Below are 22470 nucleotides of genomic sequence, written 5' to 3'. Positions count from 1 at the left end.
CTGGGACCACCATCCATCTATCCATCCCCCCTGCCCTCCATCCGTCCGTCCATCCCCCACCCCCCATCCGTCCGTCCATCCCCCACCCCCCATCCGTCCGTCCATCCCCCTGCGCCTCCATCCCTCTGTCCAACCTCCATCCGTCCGTCCATCCCCCTGTGCCTCCATCCATCCCCCCATCCCTCTGTCCATCCCCCATCCATCTGCCCATCCCCCCTCCATCCCCCTGCGCCTCCATCCCTCTGTCCATCCCCCCATCCCTCTGTCCATCCCCCATCCATCTGCCCATCCCCCCTCCATCCCCCTGCGCCTCCATCCCTCTGTCCATCCCCCCATCCCTCTGTCCATCCCCCATCCATCTGCCCATCCCCCCTCCATCCCCCTGCGCCTCCATCCCTCTGTCCATCCCCCCATCCATCTGTCCATGCCCCCTCCATCCCTCCCCCACACCCTAGGTACAAGGTTCCCCTCCCAGCTCCTCACCCCCCCATGCTGCCCCAAATGGGGCTTAGAATCCGCCCCCCCATCTGCGGGTGGGTTTGTCTTTCCCGGCCTCTGGCTTTTTGGCAGGTGGCTGATGGGATCCAGATGTGGGCCTGGCTTGTGTGTGCGTGTGAGCGTCCGGCATCCAGCTCCCAGCGCGTGAATCCACCCAGCCAGACCCACGGCGCCGCCCGGACTGTCCTGTGCTGCTCCTGGCCTGCGCATTGCCCCGAATCCCCCCACAGGTAGGGCGCTGGCGCTGGCGGGGCGGGGGGGCAGATAGACCCCCCCGCATCAGCTCACCGGACTCCTGGGTTCTGGGGGGCAGAATTCCCCCTGCATCAGCCTCCAGGACTCCTGGGTTCTGGGGGGCAGAATTCCCCCTGCATCAGCCTCCAGGACTCCTGGGTTCTGTTCTATGTTGGGGGGGGGGCTCCTCACCTGTCCCAAAACAGACAGAGCTTCCCCGGACTCCTGGGTTCTGGGGGGGCACAGCCCATGCTGGGGTGGGGGCAGAATTCCCCCTGCATCAGCCTCCAGGACTCCTGGGTTCTGGGGGGCAGAATTCCCCCTGCATCAGCCTCCAGGACTCCTGGGTTCTGGGGGGCAGAATTCCCCCTGCATCAGCCTCCAGGACTCCTGGGTTCTGGGGGGCAGAATTCCCCCTGCATCAGCTTCCAGGACTCCTGGGTTCTGGGGGGCAGAATTCCCCCTGCATCAGCCTCCAGGACTCCTGGGCTCTGTTCTATGTGCGGGGGAGGGGGGGGGGCTCCTCACCTGTCCCAAAACAGACAGAGCTTCCCCGGACTCCTGGGTTCTTTTCTATGCATGTGGGGGGGGGCTCCTCACCTGTCCCAAAACAGACAGAGCTTCCCCGGACTCCTGGGTTCTGGGGGGGCACAGCCCATGCTGGGGTGGGGGCAGAATTCCCCCTGCATCAGCCTCCAGGACTCCTGGGCTCTGTTCTATGTGCGGACTCCTGGGTTCTGTTTTATTTGGGGGGGGGGCAGCCTCAATCCAGTGGGCAAGTCTCCTCCAGCGTCAGGACTCGGGACTCCTGGGTTCTGTTGTTCTGGGAGCTCAGCCCCCGTTCACGGGGGAATTCCCTGGTGCTGGTTTCCTGGGTTCTGGGCTTTTGGGGGGGGGCTGTAGCCTCAGTGCAGGGGGGCTCCCGGACTCCTGGGGCTTGCGCTGTTGCCCTGGGGTGGTATGTTCCCCTCTGCGCCCCATGTTCTGCGCTCCCAGCTCGGCTTGGCAGGCGCCGAGGGGATGGAAAACAGGATCTGTCGGTTTTTCCTCTGGCCCTGGCGCGGGAGGGATTCCCAGCCGGCGAACAAGCTGTCTTGGACTGAGGCTTTCTGGACCGCATGGGGCGGATCGCGTCCCAGATGCATCCGGAGTCCCCCCCCCAGCACAGAACCCAGGCGTCTGGGCTCCCGGCCCCCTGCTCTGACCCACCAGCCCCTGCTCCCCTCCCAGAGCCGGGAGAGAACCCAGGAGTCCTGGCTCCCAGCCCCACCTGTTCTAACCACCAGCCCCCACCCCCCTCCCAGAGGTGAGAGAGAACCCAGGAGCCCTGGCTCCCAGCCCCCACTCCCCTCCCAGAGCCGGGAGAGAACCCAGGAGTCCTGGCTCCCAGCCCCCGCTCCCCGCCCAGAGCCAGGGAGAGAACCCAGGCGTCTGGGCTCCCAGCCCCCCCTGCTCTGACCCAGCAGCTCCCCTCCCAGAGCCGGGAGAGAACCCAGGAGTCCTGGCTCCCAGACCCCCCCCACCAGCCCCCAATCCCCTCCCAGAGCCGGGGAGAGAACCCAGGAGTCCTGGCTCCCAGCCCCCCCCTGCTCTGACCCACCAGCCCCCACTCCCCTCCCAGAGCCAGGGAGAGAACCCAGGAGTCCGGGCTCCCAGCCCCCCCTGCTCTAACCCACCAGCCCCCACTCCCCTCCCAGAGCCGGGAGAGAACCCAGGAGTCCTGGCTCCCAGCCCCGCCCCACCAGCCCCCACTCCCCTCCCAGAGTCCTGGAAGGGCTTGTGCTGAGGAGTGTTCCCAGGCAGCCCGTGGGCTGGGCACTCCCGGACTCCTGGGTTCCCTGCTGCTCCATCCCTTTCCCAACTGCTATAGACAAGCCCAAGGATCCCCACCCTGGGGCACCCCCAGGAGACCCACCCCCACCCTGGGCAGATAGGTCGTCCCTTGGCAGAAGGGCTGGTGAGGTGGCATCTGCTGGCCCGTCAGCCCTGGCCCTGTGCCCGGAGCTGAGCCCAGGATGAATCTGCTCTCTGCTGCCGATCCAGGACGCCTGGGTTCCCTCCCCAGTGCCACCCCGGCGCTCGGGACGCCTGGGTTCCCTCCCCGGCGCCGCCCCGGCGCTCGGGACGCCTGGGTTCCCTCCCCGGCGCCATCCCAGCGCTCAGGACGCCTGGGTTCCCTCCCCGGCGCTGCCCCGGCGCTCGGGACGCCTGGGTTCCCTGCCCGGCGCCGTCCCAGGCTCCTTGGCCCAGTCCCATGGTGCTTGCGGCCGGTGACCCCCCGTTTGTCCGTTCAGCTCCCGACGGGGCCCTGATCTCAGGCGGGGGGGGGGGGGGGTCTGAGCAGCGCCTGGTGCGGTGACCAGCAGAGGGGGCTCTCAGCTGTTCCCTGGACATGGGGGTGGGGGAAGAGAAGGGACTGAGGAGAGCGAGTGCTCTGCAGCCAGGACGCCTGGGTTCTCTCCCCGGCTCTGGGAGGGGAGGGGGGCTGGGAGCCAGGACGCCTGGGTTCTCTCCCCGGCTCTGGGAGGGGAGGGGGGCTGGGAGCCAGGACGCCTGGGTTCTCTCCCCAGCTCTGGGAGGGGAGGGGCGCTGGGAGCCAGGACGCCTGGGTTCTCTCCCCGGCTCGGGGAGGGGAGGGGGGCTGGGAGCCAGGACGCCTGGGTTCTCTCCCCTGCTCTGGGAGGGGAGGGGCGCTGGGAGCCAGGACGCCTGGGTTCTCTCCCCAGCTCTGGGTGGGGAGGGGCGCTGGGAGCCAGGACGCCTGGGTTCTCTCCCCGGCTCTGGGAGGGGAAGGGGACTGGGAGCCAGGACGCCTGGGTTCTCTCCCCGGCTCTGGGAGGGGAGGGGGGCTGGGAGCCAGGACGCCTGGGTTCTCTCCCCAGCTCTGGGAGGGGAGGGGGGCTGGGAGCCAGGACTCCTGGGTTCTCTCCCGGCTCTGGGAGGGGAGGGGGGCTGGGAGCCAGGACTCCTGGGTTCTCTCCCCGGCTCTGGGAGGGGAAGGGGACTGGGAGCCAGGACCCCTGGGTTCTCTCCCCGGCTCTGGGAGGGGAGGGGGGCTGGGAACCAGGACTCCTGGGTTCTCTCCCGGCTCTGGGAGGGGAGTGGGGGCTGGTGGTTAGAGCAGGGGGGGCGGGGAGCCAGGACTCCTGGGTTCTGCTATTGAAAGCAGGATCCAGCCTTGACCCCCTGCAGTCAGTTGAGTGACCCTCCCCGACCCCCACCCTGGGGCCAGATGGACGCCGCCCCCCCCCCTCGTGGGCACAGCCCCGTCTCCCCCCCCCGGCCGTTAGCCTGGCGAGGATGTGGCAGTAACTCTGTGGTCTGCCCCATGGGCCCAGCCCCACGCCGGCTCCAAACCCCAGGGCGGGACCCCTCATTCCGCTCCGGCCGCTGAGCGCAAACCCGCCCGGCTGCGGGGACAAAGGCTCTATTGTGGGCACCGGGGGGGCGCGGGGGGTTGGCCGGGACTGCAGCCGGCTGCAATTCCTGGCTGCATCCCCGGAGCAGGAGCTGGGGCCAGGCCTGACTCCTGGCTGGAGCTGCTGGACTGAGATAGGATCATCTGGATGTACAGAGGAGCAGAACCAGCCCAGCCCCCCTTGCAATCAGGAGTGACTCCGGTTTGACTCTGGGGGAGCTGAGATCAGAACCTGGTCCTGCCTCCCTTGCAATCAGGAGTGACTCCGGTTTGACTCTGGGGAGCTGAGATCAGAACCCGGCCCTGCCTCCCTTGCAATCAGGAGTGACTCCGGTTTGACTCTGGGGAGCTGAGATCAGAACCCAGCCCTGCCTCCCTTGCAATCAGGAGTGACTCCGGTTTGACTCTGGGGAGCTGAGATCAGAACCCAGCCCTGCCCCCATTGGGGCTCTGTGCTGCGGGAGGCTTGAGACTCGGCGGGGGGGGGCTCTGTGCTGCGGGGGGTGGGGGGCTCAGCGGGGGGGCTCTGTGCTGTGGGGGGCAGGGGGCTCGGCAGGGGGGCAGGGGGCTCGGCGGGGGGCTCGGCAAGGGGCTCTGTGCTGCAGGGGGCTCAGCGGGGGGCTTGGCGGGGGGGCTCTGTGCTGCGGGGGGCTCGGCGGGGGGGCTCTGTGCTGCGGGGGGCGGGGGCTCGGCGGGGGGGCTCTGTGCTGCGGGGGGCTCAGCGGGGGGGCTCTGTGCTGCGGGGGGCGGGGGCTCAGCGGGGGGGCTCTGTGCTGCGGGGGGCTCGGTGGGGGGCTCTGTGCTGCGGGGGGCTCAGCGGGGGGGCTCTGTGCTGCGCGGGGCGGGGGGCTCGGCGGGGGGCTCTGTGCTGCGGGGGGCAGGGGGCTCGGTGGGGGGCTCTGTGCTGCGGGGGGCTCGGTGGGGGGCTCTGTCTCTGCTTTGCTCTAATGTGGCCTTCCCGGGGCTGCGTGTCCCCCCCGGTCACCCAGCCCGGGAGCCCCTCGGCAGCCGGGGGGGGACGGGAAAAGCGACGCAATGGGCAGGTGGCGTCGTGCCCAGCTCCCTTCCCAAGGTAACTGCAGGCAGCCCAGACGGGGGGTCCCGGCGCATGGGGGTGTCGGGGGTCTGCACCCCCCCCAGCCAGCCAGGAACACAGACGGGTTCTGAGCCGACAGGAATCAGGGACTTTCAGCAAAGTCCATCTTGGGCAAAGTCCCCAACTGGCCAGGCCTCCGCCCCCCCGGCCCCTCCTCTGGCCTCTCCCTTATCTCACCACCTAGAGCCTTGAGCACTGCAGAGGGGAAACTGAGGCACCCACACAGTATTCAGAGAAAACATTAAGAACGTTCCCACTTCATCATGGGGGAAACTGAGGCACAGAATGGTGGGGGCTGAACCCCACTCCTCAGGACAGAACCCAGGAGTCCTGGCTCCCAGCCCCCCTGCTCTGACCCCCCCAGCCCCCACTCCCCTCCCAGAGCCGGGAGAGAACCCAGGAGTCCTGGCTCCCCGCCCCCCCTGCTCTAACCCACCAGCCCCCACTCCCCTCCCAGAGCCGGGAGAGAACCCAGGAGTCCTGGCTCCCAGGCCCCCCTGCTCTAACCACCAGCCCCCACTCCCCTCCCAGAGCCGGGAGAGAACCCAGGAGTCCTGGCTCCCAGGCCCCTTGCTCTGACCGCACCCTCCCCTCTCAGAGCTGGCTGGGCTACCAGGATGGGGGACTTGCGCTGGGGATGCTGGTGAAGATTTCTGGGGGGCTCTGGTCTCTGCACCCCCTATAGCACCCCTCCCCCTCCCCCGGCTGTTTAGAGCAATCTCAGCTCCCGCCCCCTGGCTCAGGCGCTCGGGGCTGGTCCCTCGCGAGTCTCTAATTGTGGCCCCAGCCCAGCCTGTCATTGTCGAGCTTATTTTATCCTGGCCACTGCGGTGGGGTCACGGCCCGGCCCTGAGCCCTGGCTCCCCCCAGACCCTTCGTGTGCTGGGTGGGGGCCCCACGGAGCCGCCCCCCCCGACCGCAGAGCCAGCCGCAGCCCGGCGCCGGCTGAGGGGTCCCCAGAAACCAGCCCCCTGCCCCACCCCAGAGCCAGCCGCAGCCCGGCGCCGGCCGAGGGGTCCCCGGAAACCAGCCCCCTGCCCCACCCCAGAGCCAGCCGCAGCCCGGCGCCGGCCGAGGGGTCCCCGGACACCAGCCCCCTGCCCCACCCCAGAGCCAGCCGCAGCCCGGCGCCGGCCGAGGGGTCCCCGGACACCAGCCCCCTGCCCCACCCCAGAGCCAGCCGCAGCCCGGCGCCGGCCGAGGGGTCCCCGGAAACCAGCCCCCTGCCCCACCCCAGAGCCAGCCGCAGCCCGGCGCCGGCCGAGGGGTCCCCGGAAACCAGCCCCCTGCCCCACCCCAGAGCCAGCCGCAGCCCGGCGCCGGCCGAGGGGTCCCCGGAAACCAGCCCCCTGCCCCACCCCAGAGCCAGCCGCAGCCCGGCGCCGGCCGAGGGGTCCCCGGAAACCAGCCCCCTGCCCCACCCCAGAGCCAGCCGCAGCCCGGCGCCGGCCGAGGGGTCCCCGGAAACCAGCCCCCGGCCCCACCCCAGAGCCAGCCGCAGCCCGGCGCCGGCCGAGGGGTCCCCGGAAACCAGCCCCCTGCCCCACCCCAGAGCCAGCCGCAGCCCGGCGCCGGCCGAGGGGTCCCCGGACACCAGCCCCCTGCCCCACCCCAGAGCCAGCCGCAGCCCGGCGCCGGCCGAGGGGTCCCTGGAAACCAGCTCCCTGCTCCCCCAAGACCCTTCGCATGCTGGGCACAGGGCCCCACGGAGCTGCCCCCCCCGACCCCAGAGCCAGCCGCAGCCCGGCGCCGGCCGAGGGGTCCCTGGAAACCAGCCCCCTGCCCCACCCCAGAGCCAGCCGCATGTCAGCACCGGGCGAGGGGTCCCCAGATAACCAGCCCCTGCCCCACCCCAGAGCCAGCCGCATGTCAGCACCGGGCGAGGGGTCCCCGGATAACCAGCCCCTGCCCCACCCCAGAGCCAGCCACAGCCCGGCGCCGGCCGAGGGGTCCCAGGGAACCAGCCCCCTGCCCCACCCCAGAGCCAGCCGCATGTCAGCACTGGGCGAGGGGTCCCCAGATAACACGCCCCTGCCCCACCCCAGAGCCAGCCGCATGTCAGCACCGGGCGAGGGGTCCCCGGATAACCAGCCCCTGCCCCACCCCAGAGCCAGCCACAGCCCGGCGCCGGCCGAGGGGTCCCTGGAAACCAGCCCCCTGCCCCACCCCAGAGCCAGCCGCATGTCAGCACTGGGCGAGGGGTCCCCAGATAACCAGCCCCTGCCCCACCCCAGAGCCAGCCGCATGTCAGCACCGGGCGAGGGGTCCCCAGCTAACTGGCCCCTGCCCCCATGCTCCCCCTAACCCCATTCTCCCCTCTGGCCTCCAGCCCCACGATGTTGCGTGTGCTGCTCCTGGCGGCCCTGCTAGGCCTGGCGGGGGCCCTGCCCTTCGAGCAAACGGCCTTCTGGGATTTCTCCATGGACGAGGGCCCGGCCCTGCAGAACGACGAGGAGGCCTCGGGCGTCTTCCCCACCTCGGGGGTCCCTGACTTCGAGGACGTCGTCACCACCTACGGGGGCCTGTGCCCGTTCGGCTGCCACTGCCACCTGCGGGTGGTGCAGTGCTCTGACCTGGGTACGCCCGGACGCTGGGGTCCCTGTCCCAGGAGTGGGGGGGTGTCTGGTGCTTAGAGCGGGGGGGCTGGGGGCCAGGACTCCTGGGTTCTCCCCCCAGCTCTGGGAGGGGAGTGGGGGCTGGTGGTTAGAGCAGGGGGGGCGGGGAGCCAGGACTCCTGGGTTCTCTCCCGGCTCTGGGAGGGGAGTGGGGTCAGTATATGGACTGTGAGTCTCTCCCCTGCAGGGGTGTCTCTGAATCCCAGTTTTGGGGGGGGGGAATTTGGGTTTCCCGGTGCCCCTGTCTCACCCGCCCCCTGCCCCATCTCTTCCCCCAGGCCTGAGAACGGTGCCCAAGGAAATCGCCCCCGACACGAAGCTGCTGGATCTGCAGAACAACCAGATCACGGAGCTGCGGCGGGACGACTTCAAGGGGCTGCATCACCTCTACGTGCGTCCCGCAACGCCCCACGGCCCTGCCCCACAGCGCCCCCTGGCACGGACAGTGCCCCCTACTCCACAGCGCCCCCTGCCCTGCCCCAGAGCAGCCCCCTGGCACGGACAGCGCCCCCAGCCCCACAGTGCCCCCGGGCATGGACAGCGCACCCTGCCCCCCAGACCCCCTGCCCTGCCCCCAGTGCCCCCTGGCATGGACAGCGCACCCTGCTCCACAGGGCCCCCTGCCCTGCCCCCCAGTGCCCCCTGGCATGGACAGCGCACCCTGCCCCACAGTGCCCCCTGGCATGGACAGCGCACCCTGCCCCACAGGGCCCCCTGCCCTGCCCCACAGTGCCCCCTGGCATGGACAGCGCACCCTGCCCCACAGGGCCCCCTGCCCTGCCCCACAGTGCCCCCTGGCATGGACAGCGCACCCTGCCCCACAGGGCCTCCTGCCCTGCCCCACAGTGCCCCCTGGCAAGGACAGCGCACCCTGCCCCACAGGGCCCCCTGCCCCACAGTGCCCCCTGGCATGGACAGCGCACCCTGCCCCACAGGGCCCCCTGCCCTGCCCCACAGTGCCCCCTGGCATGGACAGCGCACCCTGCCCCACAGGGCCCCCTGCCCTGCCCCCCAGTGCCCCCTGGCATGGACAGCGCACCCTGCCCCACAGGGCCCCCTGCCCTGCCCCACAGTGCCCCCTGGCATGGACAGCGCACCCTGCCCCACAGGGCCCCCTGCCCCACAGTGCCCCCTGGCATGGACAGCGCACCCTGCCCCACAGGGCCCCCTGCCCTGCCCCACAGTGCCCCCTGGCATGGACAGCGCACCCTGCCCCACAGGGCCCCCTGCCCTGCCCCACAGTGCCCTCTGGCATGGACAGCGCACCCTGCCCCACAGGGCCCCCTGCCCTGCCCCACAGGGCCCCCTGGCATGGACAGCGCACCCTGCCCCACAGGGCCCCCTGCCCTGCCCCACAGTGCCCCCTGGCATGGACAGCGCACCCTGCCCCACAGGGCCCCCTGCCCTGCCCCCCAGTGCCCCCTGGCATGGACAGTGCACCCTGCCCCACAGGGCCCCCTGCCCTGCCCCCACAGGGCCCCCTGGCATGGACAGTGCACCCTGCCCCACAGGGCCCCCTGCCCTGCCCCACAGGGCCCCCTGGCATGGACAGCGCACCCTGCCCCACAGCACCTTCTGGCCTCCACAGCGCCCCTTGCCTTCCCCACAGCCCAGCCCTGCAGCGCCCCCTGTGCCCACATCCTGGGCCCACGGTGCCCCCTGCATCCCTGTCCTGCCTCCTCTATGCCCCCCCGCACCTCTTCCCTGCCCCCCATAGCACTCCTTGAGCCTTACAGCGCCCCCTGCGGGTAGAGGCCGGTACTGCAGCCTCCTGCTGGCTTCCTGACCCTTGTGCGTCTCCGCCTGCAGGCCCTGGTCCTGGTGAACAACAAGATCTCGCGGGTGCACGAAAAGGCCTTCAGCCCCCTGCACCGGCTGCAGAAACTCTACATCTCCAAGAACCTGCTGGGCGAGATCCCGGCCAACCTGCCGCCCTCCCTGGTCGAGCTGCGCATCCACGACAACAAGATCCGCAAGGTGCCCAAGGACGTCTTCAAGGGGCTCGCCAACATGAACTGCATCGGTGAGACAGGGACGCCGGGCCCATCGCCCCGGCATCCTGCCTGCCAGGGGCCCATCGCCCCGGCATCCCGGCTGCCAGGGGCCCAGCGCCCCGGCATCCTGCCTGCTAGGGGCCCAGCGCCCCGGCATCCCGGCTGCCAGGGGCCCAGCGCCCCGGCATCCCGCCTGCCAGGGGCCCATCGCCCCGGCATCCCGCCTGCCAGCCCATCGCCCCGGCATCCCGGCTGCCAGGGGCCCAGCGCCCCGGCATCCCGCCTGCTAGGGGCCCATCGCCCCGGCATCCCACCTGCCAGGGGCCCATCGCCCCGGCATCCTGCCTGCCAGCCCATCGCCCCGGCATCCCGCCTGCCAGCCCATCACCCCGGCATCCCGCCTGCCAGGGGCCCATCGCCCCGGCATCCCGCCTGCCAGGGGCCCAGCGCCCCAGGCATCCCGCCTGCTAGGGGCCCATCGCCCCGGCATCCCGCCTGCCAGGGGCCCATCGCCCCGGCATCCCACCTGCCAGGGGCCCAGCTTCCCCGGCATCCCGCCTACTAGGGGCCCATCGCCCCGGCATCCCACCTGCCAGGGGCCCAGCTTCCCCGGCATCCCGCCTGCCAGGGGCCCATCACCCCGGCATCCCGCCTGCCAGGGGCCCAGTGTCACGGAGTGTGGGGGAGTCAGGCCCTGCACCCCCAGCCTCCCTGCCGATTCACCAGGACTCTCGGCCAGCCAGTAAAGCAGAAGGTTTATTTAGACGACAGGACACAGGCCAGGACAGGTCTTGCAGGCACAGATAACCGGGTTCCCCCGGGTATCTCCATCTTGGGGCCTCACAGCCCCTGCGGGGATCAGAGCTCGGTCTCCCTGCCTCCCCTCTCTTCTTCAGCCAACTTCCATCTCCCAGTCCTCTCTGGCCCCTCCTCTCTCCTCCGCCTCCTTCCTTTGTCTCCCCTGGCCAGAGGTGTCACCTCCCCTCCCCCGGGCCCATCTCAGCTCACCCTTTGAATTCCTGCATCTCACCTAAACCTCTGGCTTTCTCCTCCCCCGCACAGGCAGTCTATGCTTCCTACTCCATCACACCCAGCTTCCCCGGCATCCCGCCTGCCAGGGGCCCATCGCCCCGGCATCCCGCCTGCCAGGGGCCCATCGCCCCGGCATCCCACCTGCCAGGGGCCCAGCTTCCCCGGCATCCCGCCTGCCAGGGGCCCATCACCCCGGCATCCCCCCTGCCAGGGGCCCAGCTTCCCTGGCATCCCGCCTGCCAGCCCATCGCCCCGGCATCCCGCCTGCCAGGGTCCCATCGCCCCCAGCATCCCGCCTGCTAGGGGCCCATCACCCCGGCATCCCGCCTGCCAGGGGCCCAGCTTCCCCGGCATCCCGCCTGCCAGGGGCCCATCGCCCCGGCATCCCGCCTGCCAGGGGCCCAGCTTCCCCGGCAACCCGCCTGCCAGGGGCCCATCGCCCCGGCATCCCGCCTGCTAGGGGCCCATCGCCCCGGCATCCCGCCTGCCAGCCGCCCATCGCCCCGGCATCCCGCCTGCCAGGGGCCCAGCTTCCCCGGCATCCCAGCTGCCAGCCCATCGCCCCGGCATCCCGCCTGCCAGCCGCCCATCGCCCCGGCATCCCGCCTGCCAGGGGCCCAGCTTCCCCGGCATCCCAGCTGCCAGCCCATCGCCCCGGCATCCCGCCTGCTAGGGGCCCATCGCCCCGGCATCCCGCCTGCCAGCCGCCCATCGCCCCGGCATCCCGCCTGCCAGGGGCCCAGCATCCCCGGCAACCCGCCTGCCAGGGGCCCATCGCCCCGGCATCCCGCCTGCCAGCCGCCCATCGCCCCGGCATCCCGCCTGCCAGCCCATCGCCCCGGCATCCCGCCTGCCAGGGGCCCAGCATCCCCGGCATCCCGCCTGCTAGGGGCCCAGCTTCCCCGGCAACCCGCCTGCCAGGGGCCCATCGCCCCGGCATCCCGCCTGCCAGGGGCCCAGCTTCCCCGGCAACCCGCCTGCCAGCCCATCGCCCCGGCATCCCGCCTGCCAGGGGCCCAGCTTCCCCGGCATCCCAGCTGCCAGCCCATTGCCCCGGCATCCCGCCTGCCAGGGGCCCATCACCCCGGCATCCCGCCCAACCCTGATCATGGGTGCCCCCTGCCCCGCTGCCCACCCCCCAGTGCCCACCCCTGACTGCCGGGGGAGAGTGCCCCCGGGTGGAGGAGCTGTGGGTGACTCCGGTCCCTCTGCCCCCAGAGATGGGGGGCAACCCCCTGGAGAACAGCGGATTCGAACCCGGCGCCTTTGACGGCCTGAAGCTCAATTATCTGCGCATCTCAGAGGCCAAACTGACGGGTGTCCCCAAAGGTAACCGCCCCCCCGCCGCCCCCCCCGCCCCCTGGTCTTCCCCCACCCCCCCAGCCTGCCCCTTCCCATGTCTGGGACCCCCTGATCCCACTCCCTGGAGCACTGGGACCCCTCAGGTCAGGGCATCAGAGCCCCACTGCACCCCGCTCCCCCCCCACAATATCCCCCCCGATCGAACCCAGCTCCCCCCACACCCCTGGGATCCTCCTGAGTCTGCCCTGCATGTAACCTGCCCCCGGCTCCCAGCCCCCCCGGCACCGGGGGGCCCCGCTGCCCCCCCTTCTCTGCCCCCCAGACCTGCCCGAGACCCTGAACGAGCTGTACCTGGATCACAACAAAATCCAGGCCATTGAGCTGGAGGATCTGATCCGCTACGGGAGGCTGAGCCGGTAAGCGCCCCCAGCCCCCCACTGCCCCCCGACTGCCCCGTCCCCCAACTGGCCCCTGCCCCCCGACTGCCCCCCGACTGCCCCAGCCCCCCGACTGCCCCATCCCCCGACTGCCCCCGACTGCCCCCCGACTGCCCCTGTCCCCCGACTGCCCCCCGACTGCCCCGTCCCCCGACTGCCCCTGTCCCCCAACTGCCCCCCGACTGCCCCTGCCCCCCGACTGCCCCTGTCCCCCAACTGGCCCCCAACTGCCCCTGTCCCCCGACTGCCCCCCGACTGCCCCCTACGTGCCCCATCCCCCGACTGCCCCTGTCCCCCGACTGCCCCCCGACTGCCCCTGTCCCCCAACTGGCCCCCAACTGCCCCTGTCCCCCGACTGCCCCCCGACTGCCCCCAAAGTGCCCCATCCCCCGACTGCCCCTGCCCCCCGTGTCACGGAGTGTGGGGGAGTCCGGCCCTGCACCCCTCTGCCTGGACCCACAGTGACTCTCAGCCAGCCAGTAAAACAGAAGGTTTATTGAACAACAGGAACACAGGATACAGCCCAGCTTGTGTTCAGAGCCAGGACCCCTCAACCTGGCCTTTCTGGGGGGTTCAGGGTGCTTGGATCCCAGCCTAGGATCCCCTGAAACCCACCACCAAGCTCCCAAAAAACCAACTCCCTCCACTCCCCACTTCCCTGTGTCTAGCCCCAGCCAGAGGTGAGACCTCCCCTCCCCCAGGCCAGGCTCATGTTACAGCTGCAGACCTGGCTCCCACCTACCACCCACACAGACAGTCCCTGCTCCATCACACCCCGACTGCCCCCTGCCCCCCACTGCCCCCCACTGCCCCTGCCCCCGACTGCCCCCAACTGCCCCCCACTGCCCCTGCCCCCCGACTGCCCCGTCCCCCGACTGCCCCCCACTGCCGCCGACTACCCCTGCCCCCGACTGCCCCTGCCCACAGATATCCCACCCCCTGGATACCCCATCCCCTGCCCAGCCCCGCCCCACAGATATCCCACCCCCTAGATACCCCACCCCTCTGCCCAGCCCCCACCCCATAGATACCCCACCCCCTAGATACCCCACCCCCTGCCCAGCCCCCACCCCATAGATACCCCACCCCCTGGATACCCCACCCCCTGCCCAGCCCCCACCCCATAGATACCCCACCCCCTAGATACCCCACCCCCTGCCCAGCCCCCACCCCATAGATACCCCACCCCCTGCCCAGCCCCCGCCCCACAGATATCCCCCCCCCCAGATACCCCCCCCCTCTGCCCAGCCCCCACCCCATAGATACCCCACCCCCTAGATACCCCACCCCCTGCCCAGCCCCCACCCCATAGATACCCCACCCCCTGCCCAGCCCCCGCCCCACAGATATCCCACCCCCTAGATACCCCACCCCCTGCCCAGCCCCTGCCCCATAGATACCCCACCCCCTAGATACCCCACCCCCTGCCCAGCCCCCCCCCCACAGAGACCCCACCCCCCCGAGACCCCACCCCCTGCCCAGCCCTTGCCCCATACATACCCCACCCCCTAGATACCCCACCCCCTGCCCAGCCCCTGCCCCATAGATACCCCACCCCCTGCCCAGCCCCCGCCCCCCAGGTAGCCCTCCCCCTAGATACCCCACCCCTCTTGCCCGGCCCCGCCCCCTAGATACCCCACCCCCTAGATACCCCACCCCCTGCCCAGCCCCCGCCCCATAGATACCCCACCCCCTGGATACCCCACCCCCTGCCCAGCCCCCACCCCATAGATACCCCACCCCCTGCCCAGCCTCCACCCCATAGATACCCCACCCCTCTGCCCAGCACCCGCCCCATAGATACCCCACCCCCTGCCTAGCCCGCGCACCACTGGTACCCCACCCCCTGCCCAGCCCCCGCCCCACACATACCCCCCCCCCCAGATACCTCCCCCACTGCCCCTCCCCCGCCCCATAGATACCCCACCCCCTAGATACCCCACCCCCTGCCCAGCCCCCGCCCCCTAGATACCCCACCCCATAGATACCTCACCCCCTGCCCAGCCCCCGCCCCATAGATACCCCACCCCATAGATACCTCACCCCCTGCCCAACCCCCGCCCCAAAGATAACCCCCCCCCAAGATACCCCACCCCCTGCCCAGCCCCCGCCCCCTAGATACCCCCCCCCCTTCATACCTCACCCCCTGCCCATCCCCCGCCCCATAGATACCTCTCCCCCTGCCCAACCCCCGCCCCATAGATACCCCACCCCCTAGATACCCCACCCCATAGATACCTCACCCCCGCCCAGCCCCCGCCGCTCTGTCCCTGCATCTCCCGCTCTCCGCAGGCTGGGGCTCGGGCACAACGCCATCCGGATGATCGAGAACGGGAGCTTGGCCTTCGTCCCGGCGCTCCGGGAGCTGCACCTCGACCACAACCGGCTCCCCCGCGTGCCCGCCGGGCTGCCCGGCCTCCGCTTCCTGCAGGTGCGGGGGGGGCTGGGCCCCGGGGGGGGCAATGGGGGCAGGGGGCTGATGGGAAAATCTGCCCCTCCCTTCGCACAAGACTGGGGGAGCCCCCCATGAACCCCGTTCTCGGCTCCCTCTGATGGGGGGCTTGGGGGCTTCAGGGGGCTGTCTGCGTTCAGCCCCCCCTCTCCCTCCCCCAGGGGGGTGTTGGGGGGTTCTGGTGTGAGCTCTGAGCTGTGGGGGGGCTGGGGGGGCATCTGAGGGTTCTGGGGGGTTGGGTTGGGGGGTTGGGGGGCTGGGGGGGAATCTGAGGGTTCTGGGGGGGTTGGGTTGGGGGGTTGGGGGGCTCTGGGGAAATGGGAGGGGTCTGGGGGGGGTGGGGTGGGGTGTTCGGGGGCAGGGGGGGAATGTGAGGGTTCTGGGGGGGTTGGGTTGGGGGGTTGGGGGGCTGGGGGGGAATGTGAGGGTTCTGGGGGGGTTGGGTTGGGGGGCTGGGGGGGAATGTGAGGTTTCTGGGGGGGTTGGGTTGGGGGGTTGGGGAGCTGGGGGGAATGTGAGGGTTCGGGGGGGTTGGGTTGGGGGTTGGGGGGCTGGGGGGAAAGTGAGGGTTAGGGGGGGGTTGGGTTGGGGGGTTGGGGGGCTGGGGGGGAATCTGAGGGTTCGGGAGGGTTGGGTTGGGGGGTTGGGGGGCTGGGGGGAATGTGAGGGTTCGGGGGGGTTGGTTTGGGGGGTTGGGGGCCTGGGGGGAAAGTGAGGGTTCGGGGGGTTGGGTTGGGGGGTTGGGGGCTGGGGGGGAATCTGAGGGTTCGGGGGGGTTGGGTTGGGGGGTTGGGGGGCTGGGGGGAATGTGAGGGTTCTGGGGGGTTGGGTTGGGGGGTTGGGGGACTGGGGGGAATGTGAGGGTTCTGGGGGGGTTGGGTTGGGGGGTTGGGGGGCTGGGGGGGAATGTGAGGGTTCTGGGGGGGTTGGGTTGGGGGGCTGGGGGGAATGTGAGGGTTCCGGGGGGTTGGGTTGGGGGGTTGGGGGGAATGTGAGGGTTCGGGGGGGTGGGTTGGGGGGCTGGGGGGTGACGGGCTCTCGCTGACCCCCCTCCCCCCAGGTGGTGTACCTGCACGCCAATGACATCGCTCAGGTGGGGGTGAACGATTTCTGCCCCGTGGGCTTCGGGGTGAAGCGAGCCTATTACAACGGCATCAGCCTCTTCGGGAACCCGGTGCCCTACTGGGAGGTGCAGCCGGCCGCCTTCCGCTGCGTCACCGACCGCCTGGCCATCCAGTTCGGCAACTACAAGAAATGAGTGGGCCGGGGAGGGGGGGGCGGGGGGCAGGGGGCAGCAGGGGGGCTGGGGGTGCAGGGAAACCGGAGGCCTGTTGGGTCCAGCGCTGGGCCCCGTTACCTGCTGTGCTGGGGGGGCTCCGTGCCGTGGGGAGCAGATCTAGGGCAGCTGCTCCCCGCAGCAGCGGCCCCCGGTTCTGCATTGTCCCCGCTGGCAGCGACTCGGTAACCCACGGAGGGTCGGGGGGCAGGTGGGGCCCCTGCTATGTAGCTTCAAAGCACGTGCCCCAGCGTCGGCAGGATCGGGGCCACTGGGATCTTACTGCCAATCCTTGGAAAGTTTGCCTACCCCTCCCCCAACCCCCCCGGGACCGTTTGCCCCCCACATCATGACAACAGGGCGGGAAGGTTGCGGTTTGGCCCCAAACAGGTTAGGATTGTGCAACTGGGGGGCGGGAAGGCCCCTAAAGGTGACAAAATCTCGCAAGAGAATTGCAAACACATCTACAAAGGGAATCTTGAAACCATCAGGGAGAAAATGTTGCGGGGGGGGGGGGGGAGTGGAGAAAATTTGTAACAATTGTGGCAACAAAACCCCCAAAATCTTCGCCGGCAGCTTGCATGAGCCTGCAGGAGAATTTTGCTGGCTGACTTCTTTGCACATCGGCGAGAAAGGGCACCGAGGTTGGAACCCGAAGCCTCAAAGCCCAGCCCCACCTTTTGCACCTTTTTTTGGAAACACGTTTGCATGAATGTTTTGCCCTAAGAGCGTCATGGAAGAAACTGTAAAAAATGTGCAAGAAACTTCTTGCCACATTTGCATGAAAATGTAAGAAAAGATGGAAAAAAAAGAAAGTCATGAAGAAAAGTGCAAAAATGTTGCAAGACAATTTGTAAAACAATTGCACAGACATGCATGAGCTTTGCAACAACAACAACAAAATCATCCCATAATTTTGAATGAAAATCCAAGAACATTTTACCCCCCAAAAATTAAAATTTGCATTATAGTACAAAAGTATTTTGCAAAAAAGTCATTGGGAAATTTGCAAAAGAAAATGTATCGATTTGCATGAAAAAGGAAAAAATTGCTAATGCTGTCATGCAGAAAATGGCAAATATTTTGAAAAAAATCTTTAATACATTTGTATGAAAACGCATGGCAGTTTTGCAAAAACAAGTTATTAAATTGGCGATAAAATGCAAGAAAGTCACAGAGAAAATTGCAAACATTTATTTTAAAAATATTTGGAAATGTGCATGAAAAACTCAAACATATGCACAAAATGGCACACCCCCCCAAAAGGCAAGAAGAAAACTGAAAACTTTTTGAAAACGAAATATCAAACACAATCTGTAACAATTTACGAGAAAAAGTCATCATGAAAATTCTAGACAAAATTTGCCAACGATCACTGAAAATATTGCAAAACGTGGCCGAAGATCGTGCAAAATGTGCATAACGACTTGTGAAAATTTTGCAAAGACAAAACTGTGGAAAAGACATGACAAAATCGTGCAAAACTGTTGCAAAAATCTCCCGACCCCAAGTGGCAAACATTTTGCATACAAAGCGCGCTCCATTTTACACTAATTAGTGCAAATATTTCCCGCTACGTTGTCCGACACGCGTGTGCACAACTCCTTGGAAGCTCTGTACCAATCTCGCAAGCCATCAGAATGTGCAGCCCTGCATCTCTGAAGCCCCTCGGGGGCGGGGGCCTGAAATTTCCCGCTTTGCACAAGTTTGCTGCCGCCTCCTTCTTGTTCCCGAAATGCACGTCCGGGGCCCCGCTCCAGCCATGCTCCTTGAAACGCGCCGGTGCTTGCAAGACCCGATTCCCTCCCGCTGCAGCCAAGATTTGGTGGGATGGGGGCACAGGGGGGCCAGGACCCTGCCAGGCAATGGGGAGAGTGCACCCCCCCACGGCGGGGGGCTCACTGGCCAGGGACGATCCTGCTGGGTACGCCTAGCAGCTCCCCACCACCCTCAGAGTTCATGCCACCCTCTTGGTGCCCAACCCCCAAGCCCTGGATTTCCACTGCGCCCCTGGCACCAGGACCCCCGGGCACCCCGACCTGCGAGCCGAGGACCCCCCCACGGTTGTGACTGGGTGTGTAACGTCGTGTGCAATAGAAACGCCGAGAACGGCGGCTAATAAAAGTTAGCGTTGGGTTCAGCTGCGCCCCCTGAGTGGCGTGTGGGGGGCTGCGGGAGCGGGGCAGGGGCCTGTCCCCTCTGGGGGGCGCTGGCCCCGATCCGGCCTGAGGCTGGGGACTGGCTGGCTCAGGGGGGCGGGGAATGGGGCAGGGGCCTGTCCCCTCTGGGGGGCGCCGGCTCCCACCCAGCCCCAGGGCAGGGACTGGCTGGCTCAGGGGGGCGGGGAATGGGGCAGGGGCCTGTCCCCTCTGGGGGGCGCTGGCTCCCACCCAGCCCAGGGCAGGGACTGGCTGGCTCAGGGGGGCGGGGAATGGGGCAGGGGCCTGTCCCCTCTGGGGGGCGCTGGCTCCCACCCAGCCCAGGGCAGGGACTGGCTGGCTCAGGGGGGCGGGGAATGGGGCAGGGCATCCAGCTCCCCACTTTTCCAGTATGGGGGGCCGGGGTGCTGGGCCGGGGGAGCCAGCGCGAAGGGCAGACGGAACCGGGTGCAGCAGAGAGACAGAGAGATCGGCCCAGCCCCCTGCTGCACTGTGCCCCCCACCGAGCCCCACAGCGTCCCCCCCCGCCCAGCCAGACGGGCCCCAGGCCCCGCCCCACGCTCCCAGCCTGGCAGAACCCGGCTCCGTCGCTTGGGGGCACGGCCGGTGGCAGCCAAGCCAGGCCCAGCCCCATTAGCCGACGGCCCCCTCAATACCATTAGCTGGTACGGCCCCCCGAGGCCCTGGCGCCCGGCCCGAGCCCGGTGTCCCTCCGTCCCCCCCAGCCCTTCCCCCCGGCCCTGTATCCCCCCTCCCGCCGTCCCCTCCCAGCCCTGTATCCTTCCCCCCATCTCCCACATCCCTGTATCCCCCCCAGCCCTGTATCCCCCCCAGCCCTGTATCCCCCCTCCCGCCGTCCCCTCCCAGCCCTGTATCCTTCCCCCCATCTCCCACATCCCTGTATCCCCCCTGCCCTGTATCCCCCCCAGCCCTGTATCCTTCCCCCCATCCCCCACGGCCCTGTATCCCCCCCAGCCCTGTATCCCCCCTGCCGTCCCCCCCAGCCCTGTATCCCTCCCTCCGTCCCCCCCAGCCCTGTATCCTTCCCCCCATCTCCCACATCCCTGTATCCCCCCCAGCCCTGTATCCCCCCCAGCCCTGTATCCTTCCCCCCATCCCCCACGGCCCTGTATCCCCCCCAGCCCTGTATCCCCCCTCCCTCCGTCCCCCCCAGCCCTGTATCCCCCCTCCCTCCGTCCCCCCCAGCCCTGTATCCCTCCCTCCATCCCCCCCAGCCCTGTATCCTTCCCCCATTTCTCCCTATCGCTTTCTCTCTCTCTCTCTCTGCCCCCCCCCCCGTCTCCCCTTCCCAGTTTCCATCCACCTGCCACCTCTATTCCCCTCTGTCCCCCCTTTCTGGGATCAGCCGTCGCTGCTCCCCCACCCGCAGCCCAGAACCCTCCAGAGCAGGAGGTCCCAGTAATTCACATGGTGATGGGGGGGCCCCTGGGTCCCAGGCCGATGGGGGGGGGCCCTGGGTCCATGGCCAATGGGGGGTTCTCCTGGGTCCATGGCTGATGGGGGGGCCCCTGGGTCCATGGCCGATGGGGGGTTCTCCTGGGTCCATGGCCGATGGGGGGTCCCCCGGGTCCCAGGCTGATGGGGGGGTTCTCCTGGGTCCATGGCTGATGGGGGATTCCCCTGGGTCAATGGCCGATGGGGGGTCCCCCGGGTCCCAGGCTGATGGGGGGGGGTTCTCCTGGGTCCATGGCTGCTGGGGGATTCCCCTGGGTCCATGGCCGATGGGGGCTGCCCCTGGGTCCCAGGCCGATGGGGGGGTCCCCTGGGTCAATTGCCGATGCGGGGGTCCCCTGGGTCCATGGCTGATGGGGGGTCCCCCGGGTCCCAGGCCGATGGGGGGGTTCCCCCAGGTCCCAGGCCGATGGGGGGCTGCCCCTGGGTCCATGGCCGATGGGGGGGTCTCCTGGGTCCATGGCCGATGCGGGGGTCTCCTGGGTCCATGGCCGATGGGGGGGTTCCCCGGGTCCCAGGCTGATGGGGGGTTCCCCTGGGTCCATGGCTGATGGGGGGGGGTTCCCCTGGGTCCATGGCTGATGGGGGGTCCCCTGGGTCCCAGGCCGATGGGGGGTTCCCCTGGGTCCATGGCCGATGGGGGGGTCCCCTGGGTCCCAGGCCGATGGGGGGGTCCCCTGGGTCAATTGCCGATGTGGGGGTCCCCCGGGTCCATGGCTGATGGGGGGTCCCCCGGGTCCCAGGCCGATGGGGGGGTTCCCCCGGGTCCCAGGCCGATGGGGGCTCCCCTGGGTCCCAGGCCGATGGGGGGTTCCCTGGGTCCATGGCCGATGGGGGGGTTCCCTGGGTCAATGGCCGATGGGGGGGGTTCTCCTGGGTCCATGGCCGATGGGGGGGTTCCCCCGGGTCCCAGGCCGATGGGGGGGTCCCCCGGGTCCCAGGCCGATGCGGGGGTCTCCTGGGTCCATGGCCGATGGGGGGTTCCCTGGGTCAATGGCCGATGGGGGGGTTCCCCTGGGTCCATGGCCGATGGGGGGGTTCCCCGGGTCCCAGGCCAATGCGGGGGTCCCCTGGGTCCATGGCCGATGGGGGGGGTTCTCCTGGGTCCATGGCTGATGGGGGGGTTCCCCCGGGTCCATGGCCGATGGGGGGGGTTCTCCTGGGTCCCAGGCTTATGGGGGGTTCTCCTGGGTCCATGGCCGATGGGGGGGTCCCCTGGGTCAATGGCCGATGGGGGGTTTTCCTGGGTCCATGGCCGATGGGGGGGGTCCCCTGGGTCAATGGCTGATGGGGGGGTTCTCCTGGGTCCATGGCCGCTGGGGGCGTTCCCCCGGGTCCCAGGCCGATGGGGGATCTCCTGGGTCCATGGCCGATGGGGGGGTCCCCCGGGTCCCAGGCCGATGGGGGGGTCCCCCGGGTCCCAGGCCAATGGGGGGGTTCTCCTGGGTCCATGGCCGATGGGGGGTCCCCCGGGTCCCAGGCCGATGGGGGGGTCCCCCGGGTCCCAGGCCGATGGGGGGGGTCGCCTGGGTCCATGGCCGATGGGGGGTTCTCCTGGGTCCATGGCCGATGGGGGCTGCCCCGGGGGCCATGGCCGATGGGGGGGTTCCCCTGGGACCATGGCTGATGGGGGGTCCCCCGGGTCCCAGGCCGATGGGGGGTCCCCCGGGTCCCAGGCCGATGGGGGGGTCCCCCGGGTCCATGGCCGATGGGGGGGTCCCCCGGGTCCCAGGCCGATGGGGGGGTTCCCCGGGTCCCAGGCCGATGGGGGGGTCCCCTGGGTCCATGGCTGATGGGGGGGTTCTCCTGGGTCCATGGCCGATGCGGGGGTCCCCCGGGTCCCAGGCCGATGGGGGGGTCCCCTGGGTCCATGGCTGATGGGGGGGTTCCCTGGGTCCCAGGCCGATGGGGGGGTCCCCTGGGTCCATGGCTGATGGGGGGGTTCCCTGGGTCAATGGCCGATGGGGGGGTCCCCCGGGTCCCAGGCCGATGGGGGGGTTCCCCGGGTCCCAGGCCGATGGGGGGGTCCCCTGGGTCCATGGCTGATGGGGGGGTTCTCCTGGGTCCATGGCCGATGCGGGGGTCACCCGGGTCCCAGGCCGATGGGGGGGTCCCCTGGGTCCATGGCTGATGGGGGGGTTCCCCGGGTCCCAGGCCGATGGGGGGCTGCCCTTGCGGTCACTGCCGGACACTAGGGGGCGCTATTTTGCTGGCGGGGGGCCAAGCATCCACCCTCCCATGCCCCCCCCCGCGCCGGCCGTGCCTGGGGGGTCCCTGCCCGCTCCCTGCTGGGGCGGGGCGGGGCGGGGCGGGGGCCCCTTGGCGGGGGGGCGGGGGAGGCGGAAGGATCGGGCCTGTCCTCGGCTCCGCTGCCGCTGTCACCTGCTCCTCCCCCCGCCCCCCCCCCGAGCCCCGGCCGCGCCATCGATGCAGCATGTGAAGCCGGGCGGGGATCCCGGAGCCTGCAGCGGCCTCAGCCCCACG

General features: G+C 69.5%; 1 protein-coding gene across 1 annotated transcript; it reads left to right on the top strand.

Moving 5' to 3' along the window:
- Nucleotides 1-465: 465 nt before the first annotated feature.
- Nucleotides 466-18499, top strand: BGN (biglycan). Its single transcript, XM_045000588.1, has 8 exons — nt 466-728; nt 7576-7823; nt 8140-8252; nt 9671-9884; nt 12106-12216; nt 12512-12605; nt 14919-15057; nt 16139-18499. The coding sequence occupies exons 1-8, from the start codon at nt 490-492 to the stop codon at nt 16334-16336; spliced, it is 1356 nt and encodes a 451-aa protein (XP_044856523.1). The 5' UTR covers nt 466-489; the 3' UTR covers nt 16337-18499.
- Nucleotides 18500-22470: the final 3971 nt, after the last annotated feature.

This window comes from Mauremys mutica, unplaced genomic scaffold (genome assembly GCF_020497125.1).
Source record: "Mauremys mutica isolate MM-2020 ecotype Southern unplaced genomic scaffold, ASM2049712v1 000503F_np12_obj, whole genome shotgun sequence".
Lineage (NCBI taxonomy): Eukaryota > Metazoa > Chordata > Testudines > Geoemydidae > Mauremys > Mauremys mutica.
This window is presented reverse-complemented; position numbering and strand designations above follow the sequence as displayed.

Coding starts and splice junctions, on each gene's coding strand:
- BGN (XM_045000588.1), top strand. CDS start 490: ATGCTGCCCCAAATGGGGCTTAGAATCCGCCCCCCCATCTGCGGGTGG. Junction 12,217..12,511: donor ACTGACGGGTGTCCCCAAAG/GTAACCGCCCCC, acceptor TCTGCCCCCCAG/ACCTGCCCGAGACCCTGAAC. Junction 15,058..16,138: donor CCGGCCTCCGCTTCCTGCAG/GTGCGGGGGGGG, acceptor CCCTCCCCCCAG/GTGGTGTACCTGCACGCCAA.